Here is an 18923-nt window from a genome sequence, read left to right on the forward strand (position 1 = left end):
ACGCTGGGCCCCTCACCGTCAAAACCCAAACCACCCAATCTAACCCCTTAATAATTTCCAACTATCAATAAACAACGGGGCCCCACCTACGGCCCAGCGTCCTGGCCCACCTGGCAGCCGGCGGAGCCCCGCGCGGGACTAGTGGACAAGAATATCTTCACGGGGCACGAGGGCGCGCGGGCCCCGGTCGTCAGCGCCTCGCCCGCCCGTGACGCCGCTGTGAAAGAATGTGCTAGCCGTATAAATCTCGTTACCCTCACTCCGGGGCCTCGTCTTCCTCGTTTCGCCAGTCGCCATCGCCACGCTGAAAAATTCACGCGCTAAGCGCACCCCGCGAAATCTACCAGATGCTCTACGGGGCGGCGCGCGCGCCAATGGCGGGGTCCTGAGGTGCACGGGGGCAGGGGGGAGGGCGGGGAGGAAGGACGGCGCTGGTGAGGCGGAGGCTCTCGGCGGGCGGGGATGATACGGTACCAGATACGGAACGAGTATGGGCTGGCGGATCCGGAGATGTACGCGGCCCCCGGGGACGGGGAGGAGGATGACCCGGAGGCGCTCCTCGAGGGCGTCGCCATGGCCGGCCTCGTCGGCATGCTCCGCCAGTTAGGGGATCTCGCGGAGTGAGTGGCGCTGCCTGTTCTCCCGATTTTGTGTTTAAAGCTCTATATAGGTCCTGTACGTAGCTTGTGATTTCGGTTTCTTCTTCTTCATCTGAGGCTTGTTCTGTCGCAGCCGATTTGTGCTGGTTGCCTTTCGTTTTGTTTTGAGAGGTGTTTGTGTACAGTGCAGTGTAGTTTGGTTACTTATTTGGTCGAAATTTTGGGCGACTTCCTCAGCTTATTCGCTCAATCTGATGGCGGGTACAGTGCAAGTTCCAACTGCTCAGCAGGGGAACTTCTTTAACTTTCTTATCTTCTTTGATGGATGGCGGTCAGAGATCTTGAATAAAAACCCACGGTGGAATCGCGACGCGAGAAGAACCGAGCTTGGATAAGTGATCGGCGAGTTGATTTTGGTCACGTACCACGTGGTGATACTCGATACCATAGAATTTTCCTTCAAGCTTTCTAATTTCAGCGCAGTAAGCATCCATCTTCTCGCTGGAACAGGATCAGTCTTTGTTGAGCTGGTTGATAACCAATGCGGAGTCCCCGTACACCATTAGGCATTTGATGCCGAGCTCGACGGCTATACGAAGACCATGGAGACATGCTTCGTATTCCGCGGCATTGTTGGAGACCGGGAAGTGTATCCGAAGAACATAACGTAGCTTATCCTTGGTCGGCGTAATGAACAGAATACCCGCACCAGCACCGTTGATGTTAAGGGCGCCGTCGAAGTACATCACCCAGTGTTCGGGGCAAGCAGCGGCGATGAGCTCTTGGATCTCGGTCCATTCAGCGACGAAGTCAGCGAGCACCTGTGACTTAATGGTAGGTCTACTTCTGAATTCAATGGAATAGGTGCCGAGCTCAACAGCCTATTTAATGATGCGGCCATTGGCTTCTTTGTTGCGAAGAATGTCCCCCAAGGGGAACTCAGTGACCACGGCGATCTTGTAGTATTCGAAGTAATGTCGGAGCTTGCGCGACGTAATCAAAATTGCATATAACAGCTTTTGTACCTGAGGATAACGAGTTTTTGGCTCATTAAGTACTTCACTGATAAAGTAGACCGGACGTTGCACCTTGTAAGCGTGTCCGGCTTCCTCGCGTTCGACGACGATAGCTGTGCTCACGACGCGAGAAGTGGCGGCGATGTATATTAGCAGTCTCATCTGGCCTTGGCGTTGTCATGATCGGCGGCTTTGTTAAGAACAACTTGAGCTGCTCGAAAGCTGAGTCTGCCTCCTCCGACCACGAAAAGTGCTCGGAGGCCTTGAGGAGCTTGAAGAAAGGTAGCCCTTTTTCGCCGAGGCGTGATATGAAGCGGCTTAAAGCAGCCATACAACCTGTAAGCTTTTGTATATCCTTGACACATGTTGGCCGTTTCATATTGGTGATGGCGGAGACCTTGTCAGGATTAGGCTCGATGCCTTGAGCACTGACGATGTAGCCCAGCAGTATACCGGATGGAACTCCAAAGATGCACTTTGAAGGGTTCAGCTTCCATCGGTACTTGTTCAGATTGGCGAAGGTTTCTTCGAGGTCGGCGATAAGGTTGTCGGCTGTCTTGGTTTTGACGACCACGTCATCGATGTAGGCTTCGACGTTGCGGTCGATCTGCTGGTCGAGGCACATCTGAATGGCCCTTTGATAGGTAGCCCCGGCGTTCTTGAGTCCGAAGGACATAGTTTTGTAGCAGTATGCACCGAAAGGTGTAATGAACGACGTTTTTATCTGATCTTCTTCCTTGAGGGAGATCTGATGATAGCCGGAGTAACAATCAAGGAAAGAGAGTAGTTCGCAGCCGGCGGTAGAGTTTACAACCTCGTCTATCCGAGGCAAGCCGAAGGGGTCTTTAGGGCAGTGTTTGTTAAGATCAGTATAATCAACGCACATTCTTCATTCTTTATTCTTTTTTCGAACGAGAACAGGGTTTGCTAACCAATCTGGATGATACACTTCTTTAATAAACCCGGCAGCTAAGAGCTGTTTTATTTCTACCCTAATAGCCTCCTTCTTGTCTAGCGCGAATCGGCGGAGTTTCTGCTTGATCGGTTTGGCGGTCGGCGACACATTCAAGGAGTGCTCGATCTTCTCCCGTGGTACCCCTGGCATGTCTGCAGGTTTCCAAGCAAACACATCGGCGTTGGCACGTAGGAAGGAGACGAGCGCGCCTTCCTATTTGGGGTCAAGGTGAGCCTCAATCTTCACGGTCTTGGAGGCGTCGTCGAAGCCGAGGCCGACCTCCTTGATTTCCTTGGACTTGGCGGAGGCGCGGGGAAGCTCTAGCTCTGGAATCTCCATGTCATCGGCGGGTACTGTCTTGGCTTCGGCGACCACGCTAGCCATCTGGATGGAGAGGTCGGTGGCTTCAGCGAGAGCGAGACTCTCTGTCTCGCAGGCGTAGGCAACGGAAAGGTTGGCCCGCAGAGCCAGGACTCCTGCAGGCGAAGGCATCTTCAACACCAGATACGCGTAGTGTGGTACAGCCATGAATTTGGCCAGAGCTAGCCGGCCAAGTATGGCGTGGTAGGCGGTGTCGAAGTCGGCGACGTAGAAGTTGATGTGCTCGATGCGGTAGTTGCTTGCCATGCCGAATTGTACTGGTAGGGTGATCTCTCCAAGTGGTCTGGATGCCCTTCCAGGTACCACACCCCAGAAGGAGGAGTCCGAGGGTGTGAGATCTGATATCGCGAGGCCCAACTCCCTTAGGGCTCCGGCGAAGAGTAGGTTCAAAGCACTGCCACCATCAACAAGGACTTTTCTGAAGAGCACCTTCTGGACGGTTGCGTCGAGGACGAGGGGGAAACGCCCTGTATATGGTATGTCTGCCCACTGGTCGGCCCTGCTGAAGGTGATGGGGACCTCGGACCATGGGCGATAGCTGGGGTCGGCGGTAGTTTCTTCTGAAGCGACGACGAGCACTCGTCGAGCGGCAAACTTCCGTTCCCTTCGACTCTCAGTGGAGGCGAGGCCCCCAAAGATGGTGGCGACCACCTTATCGTGGTCTTGAAAGGCGTTGTTGTTGTTCCCAGGCGGTCGGCGACCTCCGGCTCCATCGTTGGCGTTGTCATCGAGCCTCTTGTCCTGGAACTCCCTGGCCAGACCAATGCAGTCCTTCATCTTGTGTTTGACGTTCTTGTGAAGAGGGCACGGGCCATCGAGAATCTTTTGGTACTGCTCGTCGTAGTTACGCTTGGCGCGAGGTTGACTAACGGCGGCGAAGATGTGTTCTGGCCGCCGGCGGCGATTTTGGCTAGGCCTGTGTCCTGTTCGCTCACGGCCGCTATCGCGATGATAGCTGCGGTCGTCGGGACGGCGGTCGTTGTGACGTCGGTCGTCGGGGCGATCGTCGTATCGGTGAGGTGGTCGCTGAGTGCCTGCATCCTCGTTGAAGCGCACCTCGGCTTCCTCTGCATCGGCGTACTGGTTGGCGGTAGTTATCATTTCGCTGATACCGATCGGCGGCTTACGATTGAATTTGGAGCGAAGCTCGCGATGGTGGAGTCCTCGGATAAAGGCGGTGATGACTTCAGCTTCCGTGATGTTGGGGATAGAGTTCCCCATCTCGGAGAAACGCTGGATGTAGCTGCGGAGGAGCTCGGATGACTTCTGGTTGATGCGGCTGAGATCATGCTTCGTGCCGGGTCGAGTACACGTGGCCATATAGTTGTCGGTGAAGACTTTCTTCAACTCTTCCCATGAGCCGATGGAGTCCGGCGCAAGGCTGGTGAACCAGCTCATGGCGGGTGGCGTGAGCATGACGGGGAGATAATTTGACATGACGCTGGTGTCTCCTCCCGCGGCGCGGAAGGCAGTGGCGTAAGCCTGCAGCCACTGAGTTGAGTTCATTCTTCCTTCGTAGGGCTCGACCCCGGTGATCTTGAAACCACGGGGCCATCGAAGCGTTCGGAGTGCCCTTGTGAAAGCCGAAGGCCCTTCAGGGTTGTCGACACCGTCATGTGTGGCGTTGTGGTCGAGGATAGGCTCGAGGGCTGAGTTCGGGTTGCGGTACTCCTTTTCGTAATCCTGGCGGCGACGCACTTCGTCTTCATGGCGACCAAAGCGACGTTGCTCGATACGCCGCCGCGCATCCCGAAGGTTGCTAAGATGTACTCTAGCATCCTGTTCGACCTCCTGGTCGTGTTGGCGATGGTGTTCGGCGCGATGCCCCCCGGGTCCCCCCTGGAGAGGTAGCGATTGGTCGGCGAAACGGCTTTGACTTGGGCGACGATTGGACCTCGGCGCAGCTGATCGGTGAATCGAGCTCGTTGGCGGCTACTGCCAAATTGGCGTTTGGAGTCTTGAAGACGTCGTGGCCGTCGACACGGAGGAATTCTTCGTCAAGGTCGCGGTAGAGTGGGAGCGGTCTTCCCTGAGAGTCAAGCCGATTATTCCGAGCAGCCTCGGCCCTCGCGATGGCTGCCTCGTTTTCTCGCCGCTGCGCGCGGTTGACGTTTCGGTTCTCCCGAGCAACGCGCTCCTCGGTTTCGCCGTTCCGAGGAGGGTTGTCGATGCTGACGTTGAAGATCGCACCACCCCAAAAGGGTGGAAGGAGAAATTGATCGGAGAAGGTTTCGGCGAGGGTCTCCGTAGAGCCCTGAGACTCGGTGCCCGGAGTTTCTTCCGGGATGGTCTGGAGGTGCGCCCCGGGGCTCCGGCCTAAGTGTAGCATGTTGACGGCTGGCGGAAGCTAGACGGCGACCTGGTCGGCGAGTTTGCCCCTTAGGGCGTGCTGGTAAGCGGCAACGGCGTTGGAGAATCCGAAGGGTAGGGCCGTAGCCCCTGCAGTTTCCTGAGCAGCCTCCGATAGATCTGGATCGGAGGGTGGTCGGCGCTGAACCAGAGTGTCCAGTGCCGATTCGGCGACGGAGAGACAATCAGCGAGCTTCAGTCCGACCCGATCGATAGATTCGATCAGATCGTCGTTGTTGATCGGCCTCCTCTGGTAGCGAGGAAGCGGACGGCGAGTCGTCGCCGAGGGAGACCTCGGAATCGGCTCCGAGATCGGATCTGCAGTTGCAGGTGTGGTGGTGACCGGCGCAGAACCGATCTGCCCCGGCTCGAGGAGCTCTTCGACTCCGTCAGCGTTGATGACCCACGAGATGGATCCGACCGTGAAGATCTGGCCGGGCTGCGGAAGGGACGAAGAGTCAGGGTGGGCAATCGGTTTAAACCGATCATTCGGTTCGGTTTGTTCGGTGTTGAAAAACTTCGGTTTGCGCAAAACAACAACCGATCGGTGGACGTCAAAAACAGAAACCGACGTGTTCGGTTTTCGGTTTAATTGGCTCGGTGTTCGGTTTCCCCCGAACTTCAGCATATGTCCCTGTCACTCATCCGCTCCATCGACTCTTGCTCACGTCTCCCCAACAAGCCAAGAACCAATGAAAATTAACACCTGTGTGGGTGTCGCATGCCACCATCGCAGTTCAAAGTGGGTTGGTGCCTGATTTGATGACCAACAGTGCTCGCTGACCATCTTCGCTGCACTTGCATCTTGCCGCGCTGCCTCCCAGGGCGCTCAACTCGCACTCGCCCCCTGTGCCTGCACCATCTGCCGCGCTGGCCGCCGGGGCTGCCACGCGCAGCCGCGCCGCCTAGCTCGCCACGCGCGGCCACGACGACAAGCTTGCAGCTCGTCCGCACTCCACACTCGCTGCTCACACGCACGGCCGCGTTGCATGAGCGGATAGATCGAGATTTGAGACTCGAGAGAAGAACGAAGGAGAAAGAGATAAGGATGAAGGAAAAGGAAAGGAGAGGGGGATGGCAAGACAGGGACACGGTCACGGGAGTCCTTTTTGGCTGCAGGTTCTGGGAGCTTCACGTGATGGGCCTTCTTGGGCCAGGACTGGTGCCGTGCGATTGCGAGCGGCAGGGTGCGCTACAACAGAGTTCGGTTTGATCGGGTGTTCGGTTTTCGTCGCCTGCAAACCGACGCCGAAGCCGAACACCGAAACACTGGAAACATGAAACCGAAACCGAAAGACCGAAAAACCGAAAGTTCGGTTCGGTTCGGCTCGGTTCGGTTCGGTTATCGGTTCTCGGTTAAAATATGCCCAGTCTGAACGAAGAGCCTGCGGAAAAAGCCATCTTGTTCGACAAGGAAACTGCATGCACACCCCTACCTGGCGCGCCAACTGTCGACAGAATATCGTCGGCAGTCCTCCGAGGGGTATTCCACAAAGGTAGATTGATCAGCAGGGGAGCGCGAGATCAAGAACAAGAAGGCAACAGAGACACACGAGTTAGACAGGTTCAGGCCGTCAGTATGACGTAATACCTTACTCCTGTGGTCTGTTGGTTTGTATTAGCTATCGTATGATATGCCGTGATTTTAGAGGGGGTCCTTGCACGCCTTATATAGTCCGGGAGGCAGGGTTACAAGTCGGTTAGATCTGAGAAATAACCGGAAAGTAATAACTGATTACATGAATCTTGGGATCATACATATCCTAACAGATCTCGTAGTATCTTCAGGATATCTTCCCGATATCTTGCGGAAGGCGCCGAGCAGAGTCGTGCCCCGCAAGGCTTCTTCTTGTGGGCTGGGCCACCCCTAGGGGCGCAGTCCATGTGGTCGGCCGTGGGTATCCGGGGTCGTACACCCCGCAGGGCCTCAGTTGGGCGAGGAACTCACCTTCTTCGTTTTGTTTTCCAAGTTGCATTTCGCTGGCAATGGTTCGACTTTTTTTAGCGGACCCTCGGTGTTGGATTTTTCTAGAGATAATTTTAAGGGAGTGCCATTTGAATTTCTGCACAAACTGGGTCTGCGAATCGATTTTGCCTCCATTCTAGGGTTGCTGAGATGGGTGAATGTGGGAATTACACTGTCTGGTGTCTTTGTTGCAAGAATTTGAGGTGTTTCAAAAGATTTTTTTTGTCTGTCACGTCTCGCCTAGTAGTTGACCATAACACGAGTGATGAGATTAGACTTTGGAGTGCATATTTCTATTTCGCTGTGCAAGTCAAATCTGTTGCGTTTTATATAGGTATATAATATCAGCTGACTTGCGCACATGGGTTGAAGTGGAAAGACGCTGCAGAATGTGAAGTATTTGACCTTACTTAGTCACATCTATCTATCTCTGCAGCCAATAATCAGGGCTTCATCAGAGTATTTGACCTTTGTTGGGTCTGTTGAAGGAGAATTTGCATAACCATTGGGGTTTCCTACTGGCGAAATACCTAAGGGCATTGCGTTGTGAATCTCATAGCTGCAAAGAAATACTCCATTCCAAATTGTAAGATGTTTTGGCTTTTCTAGATACATATCTTTTGCTATGCACTTACACTATGTCTAGATACATAGTAAAAGCAATGTATTAGAAAAGCCAAAACGTCTTACAATTTGGAGCAAAGGGAGTACTTCTTGATCCAATGAGAGTGCTTGCAATGTATGTGGAAGGAGTGCATTGCCATTAGAGCTCTGAACTTTGCTAGCCTTTTGGTCTGCACATTAAAAATTGGGGTAATTTGAGGGCGATTAGAAGAATTTGCACTATGGTTGCTGTTTTCTCGACCTTTTGTTGTTGTTCGGTTTGAACCAAACTTTACTGCTTACTCCGTGTATTTTCTTATTTAAAAAAGACTATAATGGTGGCCTGGCACTTCCCTTTTTGTTAACTAACTAGATGTGTCATTCAAACTACTGGCTTGGTGTAATTTTACTGATGAATATTTGTTCTATTTTTGGCTCAACTTCAGCATTTTAATTAAAAAAAATCATATTTAGTTGTTGAGGAGTTGGTGGTACTACTGTTTTGTCTGTCAGAACATCTTTGCATCAGCTACTGTTCCCATTTGCTCAGGCCATGTTTAGTTCCAAAAACTTTTCCCAAAAAGTGCTACAGTAGCCATCACATCGAATCTTGCGATACGTGCATGGAGCATTAAATGTAGACGAAAAAAAACTAATTGTATAGTTTGGTTGGAAATCGCGAGACGAACGTTTTGAGCCTAATTAGTCCATGATTGAATACTAATTGCCAAATAAAAACGAAAGTGCTACAGTAGCCAAAATCACAAACTTCACCCAACTAAACAAGGCCTCAACTAGTCAAGTTCAATGTTGTTGCAAAATCACAGTATTTTTTAAAAAAATAATTCTGTATGTTATTTTTTAGTTAGTACCAGTGTACATGAAAGTCCAACTATTCTCGTTAGATAAGTTTTCATCTTAAGAGAAGTATTGGATAAAGTCTCAAGCCAAGTAGTCAACTTGTTTAAAATATAGGAGTTTAGTTGTTAATCTCTGATACTTTCTCACTCGTCTCATAATAGTGAACATGCAGTTTTACAGTTGGCTTCTCATTCATACTGAATTACATGTGCAACAGGTTTGCAGCTGAAATTTTTCATGACCTTCACGAAGAGGTTATGGCTACTGCTTCTAGAGGACATGGTTTAATGCTCCGGTTGCAGCAATTAGAGGCAGAATTTCCAGCAGTTGAAAAGGCTATTATATCTCAGACTGAGCACTCAAATTACCCTCATGATGATGGTTAGCCGAAAAAAAAGCTCTGCGTACCTCCTTTCTAATTTATCTTGGATTGCTTTTATCTTTTTTAAAATCTCTCCACATTGTCTTGTAGGAATTGAGTGGCATGCTAATCTTCAACTTAATCAGAATGTGATCACACAAGGAGATATGCCTCGTTTCATTATGGATTCATATGAAGAATGCCGTGGCCCACCACAATTGTTTCACGTTGGATAAGTACTGTAGATGTTGTCTTTTGTGAACATTTACTATTTAAATGTTTTCTGCAATTACACTCAAGGATTATTCTTCAGGTTTGATGTTGCTGGTGCTGGAGCCTCCTTAAAACGATATTCAGACCCCTCTTTCTTCAAGACGGAACATGCCTCCAACATGATAGAAATGGATGTTTTAATCGAAAAGAAACCTCTTAGAATTAAGGTAAGTAAAAAAAGTCAAATCTTGCCAATATTTTACTAAACTAACTCGCCAATTATTGTTTTCCACTTCTTGGCGACTTTGCCTTCTTGATTATTTTGTTCACAAAAAGAACCTGTGAAGCTGATTGCATATTATGGTGACTATGTTGACTTGGCATTGTTTTCCTTTAAATTAATTGATCTTGCCAAAAGAGGATCAATGTGTACATTGGGGATAATAGTCAAGCTAATTAAATTGTATGTGGGATTAGACGTTAAATTAGGATGATGATAGATTTTGGGATTTATTGGTAATAGCTAAGAAGCTGTCATCTCATATTGCCTTGTGGTTTTTTAAACTGGAACCTGGCCTTTTCCCTCAAGTAAGTGCCTGTTCTGCTAGTATGTCATTATGTAGATCCGGATGCAACCAGTTCTTTGAGGCCTCATAGTTTCCAGAGAGAACAATGCTCTTAATCAAAAACTTATTTACCTTTCTTTGTTGTTTATTCAGAAGAAGGCCATGCGTTGGAGGAAAGGGGCAACTCTTGAATCATTACTCACTGCAAACTCTGAGTAAGTTTGGTGCCATTTTCTTGGGCATGACTAGTGAGCATTAGATTCATCCAAAACAACCAGTTTCCACAAGTCTTAGCTGATATGATTTTAGACTGAATTTTTCCATGTTATGATACATTACTTTTGTGCAAAAACCTGCAGGCCTCACATTACCCCCAAGGATCGAAGTTCTAGGAAAGTTCCACCTAGGACAACAAAGTTGAAATCCAGGCAACCACAGACTCCTGATCATAAAACTACTAGCAGAATCTGGCGGGAGCATCTGCAAGAAGTAATTTCATCGCAGCAAAAAATCATCTCCAGATATTCGGCGAGGCATTACCATGTGAAATTTAGATCAACTGACTCAAGTGAAACTGCATCTCCTTTTGGAGAAATGGACAATTTTGGTGCCCTTCAATCTTCTGATAAATTGGATCTGACAAAAGTTGTTCCAGTAAACGAATCTGATGCCGTGGAGACTAAATCTGAACCTACCGATGGGTCAGCTTACTTGGAGCTAGGGGATAAACGAATTCTGGGGAAACAACATGAACCTTTACAACAAGATGGCATAGGTCCATGGCTCAGAAAAGCTGCAGGACTGTCCAAACTTGGATGTTAGAGAAAGTAATAACAGATCACATTTGACATGTGAAGAGAAACCCCTATTGGCTGGGGTTCCTGCTGATCAGAAAGATATTGATGGCCGCAGGGCCTGATGACATTGTGAGTGATCAAGACAACTTCATCGATGCTTGTAATGATATGGACTCTGAAGACGAAGAAGATCCTGGAATGCAAACTGAATGTGATCCCAGTGCCAGTGTTGAACTGGTTGAATTGAACCGTCACAACAAGGAAGGTGAAAATGCATTGTATGCAGAACCTCCAGAAGTAGGTCCTGCAATAGACTCGTCACCAGGGTTGGACAATTCAAGCAGTGGTGGAGAACTAACCTGTATGGACTTGCCACTTTCAAGTGATTCTGCTCCCACAGTGTCAGCCACTAATGGTCCAAACTCTGGTTCACAATCTGGCAGACAATTGAATGGTGTTGACTGGCCCAAAGACGAAGAGCCTTCTAATGATGTGGATCTAATGGACGTGAGCTCATCATCTAGTGTAGTTTCTGAAAATGGCGATGCACAAAACAATGATGGTCTCAGTTAGTTGTCTACAGCACAAGGAGGAAGCTTTTCACTCTATGAGTGATGATCATGCTGCTGCTATCCACAATTCTGATAAACAGTCACCTGATACATCTAGCAACTTGGATGGTAATTGTTACTTGAAGTAGCAAGTCTTTCGATAAAATACATTCTCATTTGTTACAGTAAATATAACTTTCTTGTTTTTGCTTTACCTCTATTTTTTGTTTACTAACATAGTTATTGTCTTGTCTGGTTAGATATGGTTATCGGCTGCAACAATTACACCGATAAAGTACGTCATCCAGTGGAGCATGTCCAGGATGTTGTACTAGATGATATTTCTATGGTATTGAGCAAACCTAATGATGTTTCAGAAGACGAAGATAAAATCAGTTCTGGGATTGCTGATGATTTGTCTCTCCACCCTACCAAACCCGAACCAAGAGGAAATGCAGGAGTTGAAGAAAGAATTGGAAGAAGGCAGATCTCTAGAATCAGGAAGTTCACCTAGCAAACTTGCATCGCTGCCAGATAAGGATCATGTTATGTGGATGAATGATGTAGAAGTGGACAATGTTACAATTCGTAAAATTGCAGATACGCCGCAACAGGTTTGGATACTGATGGCATCCACGAGTGTCAAGATGGTATGTCGATATTATTCTTTATGTTTTTCCTTAATGCTTCAAAAAATGCTATAAGTCGCATGCCTCACTTGATAGGCATTTTGAATGTTTATTTGGATGGGTGTTCTGTTTATGCAGGAATTGCACAGAAACATTCAAGCATCCACAATAATGTACTGTATGAATCATATGATGATTGGATTACTGAAGACATGCACTCTTTACTAGATGATGGCCTATCAACTACTTTCAATAAGCATGTTGCAGAGGACAATCAAATTGTTGTGCTTGAACAAAGGACTTGTCCAACTAGCCTCAACACATGCAAGGATGATTCTATGCAAGCATGTGCCATGGCCAGGGATTTTACTGATGCTCAAAAGCTTCCAGGAGTCGTTTCAGGTGTATTAGCTTCTCAAGAGGAGACAGAATCTCATGTAGGAGAGACACTTGCACCCACGTCCTGTGCATTTAGCGATGATACTAAAGCACTAGAGATTGGTGTCCCTCTAGCCCCTAGTACTTCCTTTCTACCTAACACCAGTAGTTCCTTTGTAGAACAACATGAATTGACTGGAACGGAAGAAATTCCAGAGGTTGCTGAATTTGCGGTTGCAGAAGAATCAACTACTAGTAGATCCTTTGTAGAACAACATGAATTGACTGAAATGGAAGAAATTCCAGGAGGTTGGTGAATTTGCGGTTGCAGAAGAATCAACTACTAGTGGATTAGCAAATGATGTGGTACCTCCCAAAGAGTTCATTGATGCTAACATACATCCTGAAAAGGCAGAGGTTCTGGCTACAAGTTCAACTGAAGAAGCCACTAGGCCTGGATTTGCAACTACAGTCTCCTTCCAGGGAAGATTTGGAAACAATGGAAGCTATTCACAGAAATCTTGGGGCAGTAGATGACTCAAGAGAAGATATCTCTAAGAAGAGTATGTTGCAGACAGACAATATTCCCTCCTCTTATTGTAGAGACTACAAGTGAAAAATGTAGTGGACAGGGATGATGGTACACAATTTCTAGTAGAATCTGATTATCAAGAGGAATTACTAGAAGAGGCCAGTCATAACTGCTGAAGATCTCTCTTCTCTGCGATTTGAACAAGGATGGTGCAGTAACCCTGAATAGTAACACAGTTGGGAAAGCAACCAGTGGATGCTGATCAAGATTTGGTGTGGGGGATGCACGCTCAAGATTCTAGTAGTACAAACCCGTTCCTGGATCCTGCCTACTTGATGAGCCATACTCAAATTGATCCATCTTCCAGTATGAATTGCCAACCATGTTTCCCTGAAGAAGAGGATTTCCTTTCAGAACTTCTAATACAACATGACAATATGGGAATAACTGCTGATGCCCTTTGGGAACCTGCAACTCCACCTGATGAAGCGCCATTACCATCAGTAATTATGACTGAAGATGATTTCAGATCCTTCTTCCATGAATATCATGAGATAGATTTTTCATCTGTCACTGACTGTTCTCACAGTGAACCAGCCTCAGATTCTAACAAAAATCCAAATGCTTTTCTGGTCAGAGAGTCAGATTTTCCATGTTATAACTCTGCCTTGCCAGTGAAGTTAGATCAGGAAGCCTGTGTTCATTCTAAGTTCTGTTCTGAGTGTGTTGAATGTTCATGTGCTGTGGATAGACAAGGCACTACATCAATGACTGTTTCTGGTAAAAGATCTCAAGGACAAGGGCAAGACACCAGGAGTAGATTCCCATTTAAAATATCCTGAGTTTTCCTATGATAACAGAAGTCCTGAATTAAATATTATCTCTGTTCCAGTGGATTTACAGCAGGAACTGCATGGCTTGTCTGGAGTTGATTCTCGTAGTAGTTCCCCTTTGCTGCATAAGGAGAAGACTAGTGAAGAATGCTGCTTTCCTTTAAGCAACGACATTGTTGAAGTGAAACAAGAGCTAGAAATCCGTGCCGGCCTTGTTCCACATTCTTCTATTAATGAAAAACATAGATGGACTGGATGTCGCTGTACCAGTGGAACCAGAGGTCCATGCCTGTGCCTTGGATGAATACGATAACCAAGATGTTCCACACTGTTCAACTAGTGAGAAGAATGAGGCCCTTCCTTTGTGCAAACCTGTTCTAGTCCAGGGGGCAGAAGTTTGTGCCTTTGGTGGATTTGAAGTTGATCCTCCAATCATTCCATCACCTTCAGTTGATGACACTAAGGACAATCTAGAAGTCAGAATGAACATGATCCTCCAATCATTCCATCATTCTTTGAGGACTTCTTTTCAAGCAGAACAGAAGTCAGAATGCTGCACCTCAGGTGAACATGATTCTCAAATCGTTCCATTTCCTTTGCATGATGAGAAGATCGACGAACTGGATGGTCCTCCTTTGAGCAATGGCTGATGAACAGGATCGGGAATCAAAAGTTTGTGTTCCACAAGGACATGATGCTCAAATCGCTCCATGTTCAACTGATGAGGATATACATGAATTAGATCGCCCTCCTTTGAGCAGTTCCACTTAGTGGATCTTAAATCAGAAGACCATGTCTCGGATGATCGTGATTCTGAAGTCACTCCATGTTTGGTTATTAAAGATAAGATTGATGAATCTGTAGATGCTCAACCAAACCTTCTTCCTGGGGAGCTAGAGCAGGAAACTCATGCACCCCCTGAATTAGACTTTCGAGTTGCTCCACAAGCAGTGAAGGAATCTGATTGCTCAACTGAATTTGATTCCCAGAGTGCACCATGTTCTTCAAATATACCAGTACTAGCTGACACAACAGTGTTGACTTGTATTTCTGCCATGCCTAGCAGTGAGGAGACGTATCAGTTGTCTCCTGGTCTGCCACCCACTGTACAATTTCAAAATGATTCCTACAAAGTTCCTCAAGCACCACCCCCTCTCCCTCCTCTCCAGTGGAGGCTTGGGAAGCCTCGTCTAGGACTTCTGAGTAGAAAAGGCTGTATGACTGAGCCTGCGAGGGTAATAGATCCTGTTTTGCATATATCAAGCCAAGAGATGGATATTAGGCTAGGTTTGCTTGATCCAACGGATAGATCTATAGAACCAGTACCCTCTCAAGAAATCAAAGATAAATGTGAGAGTTCCTTGATATATCATAATGATCAAAATGTAGATTTTGGAAGATTATCGACCAGGGTTGCAGTAACTGATGTTGCAAGGACTGAACACAGGCCATCCTTAGAGGCTTCAGAGGACATTAAGCAAGAGGGACATATTTCAGCATCAGCAACAGGAGTTGAGGAACACCTGGATGCTGGGGTCACATCAACAACAGCAGATGAGGAACATCTGGATGATTCTGTAATGACAGATGGAACAGCTTTATACTCACCAGAACCTCTGTTTCCATTACCTGCATATGAACTGCAGGACCCTCAACCAGATACTAGAGAAAATAGTGAGCATCCCAGCCAAACACATGGAGCTGCATCTGGAGATGATAAGTCAATGGATGCTGTTGGCAGCATGGAAAGCACCCTAACAAAAGGACATGTTTCTGAAAATAGGTGTTACCAGCAACATCAGCATGGCGAATCATCCTCAGAGACTTCAGACCATGAAGAGCATATTACAAATGCATCAGAGGACAGTGTTAAGCATCAGTCTGGTACAAGCGAGGCACCTTCAGACACAGCAAAACATTCTGCACCAGGCACGCTGTTGAAAGGGAATGTCCAAGAGAGTCAACTTTTACAAGAACATAATGTTGGGAGCTCCGAGGACGATCAACCAGGAGGCCCATTGCGCAGCTTAGAACCAATGGCACCTCAAGATTATCCACATGATGAATATAATTTAGAGAGGGAAAACAGAAACCAGGCCAGCAAAAATATAGATGGCCTGGAATGGCCTGGTGATAAAAGTGAGTTGGTCACTGGCCTTGATGAAGGTTGCTATGCGCATGCTGAGCTGCCACCTGTGATGGGATGGACTGTTGGACCTCAGATGCTTCATCCTAAATATGGTATTTTAGTAGAAGAGAGCCAATTTGAGCCAAATATCGCCGACAATCATTTGATCAGGAAGCCTATTTCAATAAAAAACATCCCAAGGAATCCACTCGTTGATGCTGTTGCTGCTCATGATAGAAGCTCGGTATTTGCGTTCATCCTGATATATTTTTTCTGTGTCGTAGCTATGGTCCCTGTATTAACCTTAAGCCATCTATATTTTTGCAGATGAGAAAAGTTTCAGAGCTTGCACCATCAACTGACAAGCCGAAGCCTAATGAGAGAAACATGTTGATAGAACAGATAAGAAACAAGGTTGGCAAATAAAATGCTTTCTCCATCGAGAAACAAAACTAAAACTCAAATATATGTGCATTCTCTCTAACTTGTTTGCTGTTTGCTTTCCGATCAGACCTTCAGCTTGAAACCAGTTGCTCCAGCTAAGCCAACAGCCATGAGATCCCCTGCTAGAACCAGTACTAGAAACTTAAAGGTTGCCGCTATCATAGAAAAGGCAAATGCCATCCGACAGGTTCTCTCTGCGCATAACTTCAGCTTCATTCGCGACAAGTTAGCTTCCATTTTGATGTTAATGTTGGCCTTTTGCCGATCTCTGTTGTTCATCATATGGAACAGGCAGTGGGAAGTGACGATGAAGACGCAGATAGTTGGAGTGATACATAATGCCCACCTTTTGCCCTCTTGGTGTTTCTTCCCATGGCAGAAAGATACCAATTGGGGACAGGTTGGGGATGGACAGCCATGTCATCGTTTTTGTTAGTAATATAATGCTAGTCTTGTGTATAGTATACGCCCATAATCCTTCTTTCATTTTTCTTTCTGTATTCTTTCGACCGATTGTTTGTATACCGGCCTGCCTCTCCCACAGCAGCAAAGGCTGTTGCGGTTGGCATGATCCTAGGATAGCATGCATCAGTAGTTATAACAAGTAAACAATTATTTCATCTTCTGAAAAAGGGGAGATAATTGCGTCATCGATTCCACACAGCATAGCAGGCATCGATTCCACACAGCATAGCAGACCTTGAGTTGCAAAAATATGAAATCCAATACACCCACTTTGACTAATTTGTTGATCACAGAGAAAAAAAATGGTCAACTAACAATTGGAGGCAATATTATATGCACAATGTTGAGGTTGGGTAACGTGACACATGAGATGGAGAGTTGTGATTTACAGGCTATACAAGAGCCTCCATGGAGAGGTGGTACCCGGAGACGAGAGCAGAGAGGCCGATGGCCACGAACGCGAAGAAGGCCATGCTGATTGCCGCCGCCGCCGAGTCGGTGAACAGGTTGTCCGCCGCCTGGCGCATGTAGTCCGTCACCGGCGCCGCCGCGGACATCGCCGATATCAAGAAGTAAGCGACGACCTGCACCAAGGTTCCCGGTTTTTTCGTCAGAAAAAAGCGAGACAGATAAGAAGCGTATAGTAATCGCCGGCGGTTGGCGACACGACGCTGCCAGGTTGGGCATCGGTGGTTGGATCGGATCGTTGCGATCCCCGCGACGCGCGGGCACACGCGCACGGCGCACCGGACGAACCCAACCTGGTCTCCGGCGAAGTCGACGACGGCCGACGCCTTCCTCGGCGCGATGAGGTCCCGCCCGGAGCTGAGGCGGTGGACGTCGCGCAGGACCTGCGCCGTGGCGTACAGCCACGCCACGATCGAGATGCCCAGGCAGTAGCTGCACGCTCGGAAACTCAGCACTCGATCGGTACCATGGATTGTTGCAATGGTTGATCGAGAATGGTTTGGTTAGCGTACTGACTTGTACTCAGGGTACTTGCGGAAATCCTGGCTACCGCCGTGCTGGTTGGACGCCATGACGACGAGGGCGAGGAGGGAGAAGAGCCACGCCAGGGCCCGGAGCAGCAGCCGCGCCCGCGCCGGCGCGCCGTCCATCTTCCACCGCTCCACCATGGACCTTACGCCGCCAGAGTCAGCCGGCCCGGCCCCGGCGTCGCCATCGGCTGCGGCCGGCGCCGGCGCGACACTCGGCCGCGCGTCGGCCTTGCCGGACTCCGACATAGGCGGATCTCAATCGGGTGGCGCCGGCGCGCGCGGGCGCGTGTGGTGACTGGCTGGCTAGTTGCTTTCCTCCTCGGCCGGACACGCGAACGGAGACTAGGTGGACGTCACGACGAGGCAGAGCCGGCGAAACCGACGTGGTTGTCGAAATATAGGCGGGTGAGGGTCAGGGCCTCAGGGGAGGAGATGTATTGAGTGTGACGACGGGCCTGCACGGGCACGGGCCGTGACGGTGACGCCGACGCCGACGTTTTTTCGGCCGGCCGCGTCCGCGATAGGGGGAGCTGTGGTGCTGGACTTGCTGGTGCGTGCGGGCCCGTCGAGTGTTACTCGGGTCGGCTGGTTGTTATGCGACATGGGCCGTATAATAGGCCTGTCATCTTAAAGCCCATGTGTCCATGGAAGCATGCGCTCGCGCGTATATTTACACAATATATACTCTTGTACTTTGGGAAAAAAAATACTTCGACCTTCTCTTGTACAGTTGTACCACACCGGTTACGCAAACAAGAGCAAAACAGTTCATAACCCGGTTCCTGGAGACGGGTAGCACCGCGCGGCAAGCGTGGTTAGCTATCTTACCTATACGGAATTGTATTGAACTGAATGATGATTGGTCTCCTGTCTGCGTCTTCCCAGATTCTTCAGGTTGAACGAGAGCACACTACATGTGTGCTTAGCTTTTTTAATAATGATTTTTCTTCTAAATAACCTCTGGTAGTTTTTTATGCGCTACGGAATTCTAAACATGAAGTGATGTTTGTATTTTTTGTGGGCTCATTTTAGGATTTGATGATACTTTTCTTATAGGGGTAAACAATGTGTACTCGTCCATATAGCGAGGCGATTCGAGGTGACTTTGTCAATTTCAAGATCTATTGACTGAATTTTTTATTGACGCTCGAGAGATAGACTTATTACATGCGTGCATTCATAGAGTTAGAACCTGTTTTCTTGCTCTTATATGATATGGGTCAAGCTGGCCCATGGGATGCACAAAAGTATTATTTGAATGTTTGTGGCCCGTTCGCTGGTCTGAAACTTGGCTGAAA

The 18923-nt window shown here is 48.2% G+C and overlaps 2 protein-coding genes across 3 annotated transcripts; one reads left to right on the plus strand and one right to left on the minus strand.

Annotated features, from left to right (window-relative positions):
- Nucleotides 1–303: 303 nt before the first annotated feature.
- On the plus strand, nt 304–16812 carry LOC136489533 (SCAR-like protein 1). Its single transcript, XM_066486160.1, is given in 27 exon segments — nt 304–620; nt 8948–9111; nt 9203–9312; nt 9314–9327; nt 9405–9531; nt 10024–10085; nt 10230–10644; nt 10646–10786; nt 10788–11231; nt 11233–11347; nt 11479–11654; nt 11656–11826; nt 11829–11868; nt 11986–12530; nt 12532–12678; nt 12680–12808; nt 12810–12854; nt 12856–12928; nt 12931–12995; nt 12997–13541; nt 13543–13831; nt 13833–14234; nt 14236–14353; nt 14356–15962; nt 16046–16132; nt 16230–16349; nt 16454–16812. Coding segments are annotated over 27 exon segments (6357 nt in total). The 5' UTR covers nt 304–462; the 3' UTR covers nt 16502–16812.
- LOC136489387 (CASP-like protein 4B3) lies at nt 16505–18408 on the minus strand. 2 transcript variants are annotated; one of them, XM_066486099.1, is made up of 3 exons: nt 17612–18400; nt 17389–17527; nt 16514–17211 (listed from the first exon to the last, which is right to left on the minus strand). In XM_066486099.1, the coding sequence occupies exons 1-3, from the start codon at nt 17869–17871 to the stop codon at nt 17020–17022; spliced, it is 591 nt and encodes a 196-aa protein (XP_066342196.1). In that variant the 5' UTR covers nt 17872–18400; the 3' UTR covers nt 16514–17019. The 2 variants fall into 2 exon arrangements, with proteins under 2 accessions (XP_066342156.1, XP_066342196.1); XM_066486059.1 differs by having other exon boundaries at nt 16505–17527; nt 17612–18408.
- Nucleotides 18409–18923: the final 515 nt, after the last annotated feature.

This window comes from Miscanthus floridulus, chromosome 1 (genome assembly GCF_019320115.1).
Source record: "Miscanthus floridulus cultivar M001 chromosome 1, ASM1932011v1, whole genome shotgun sequence".
In the NCBI taxonomy this organism is placed as follows: Eukaryota; Viridiplantae; Streptophyta; class Magnoliopsida; order Poales; family Poaceae; genus Miscanthus; species Miscanthus floridulus.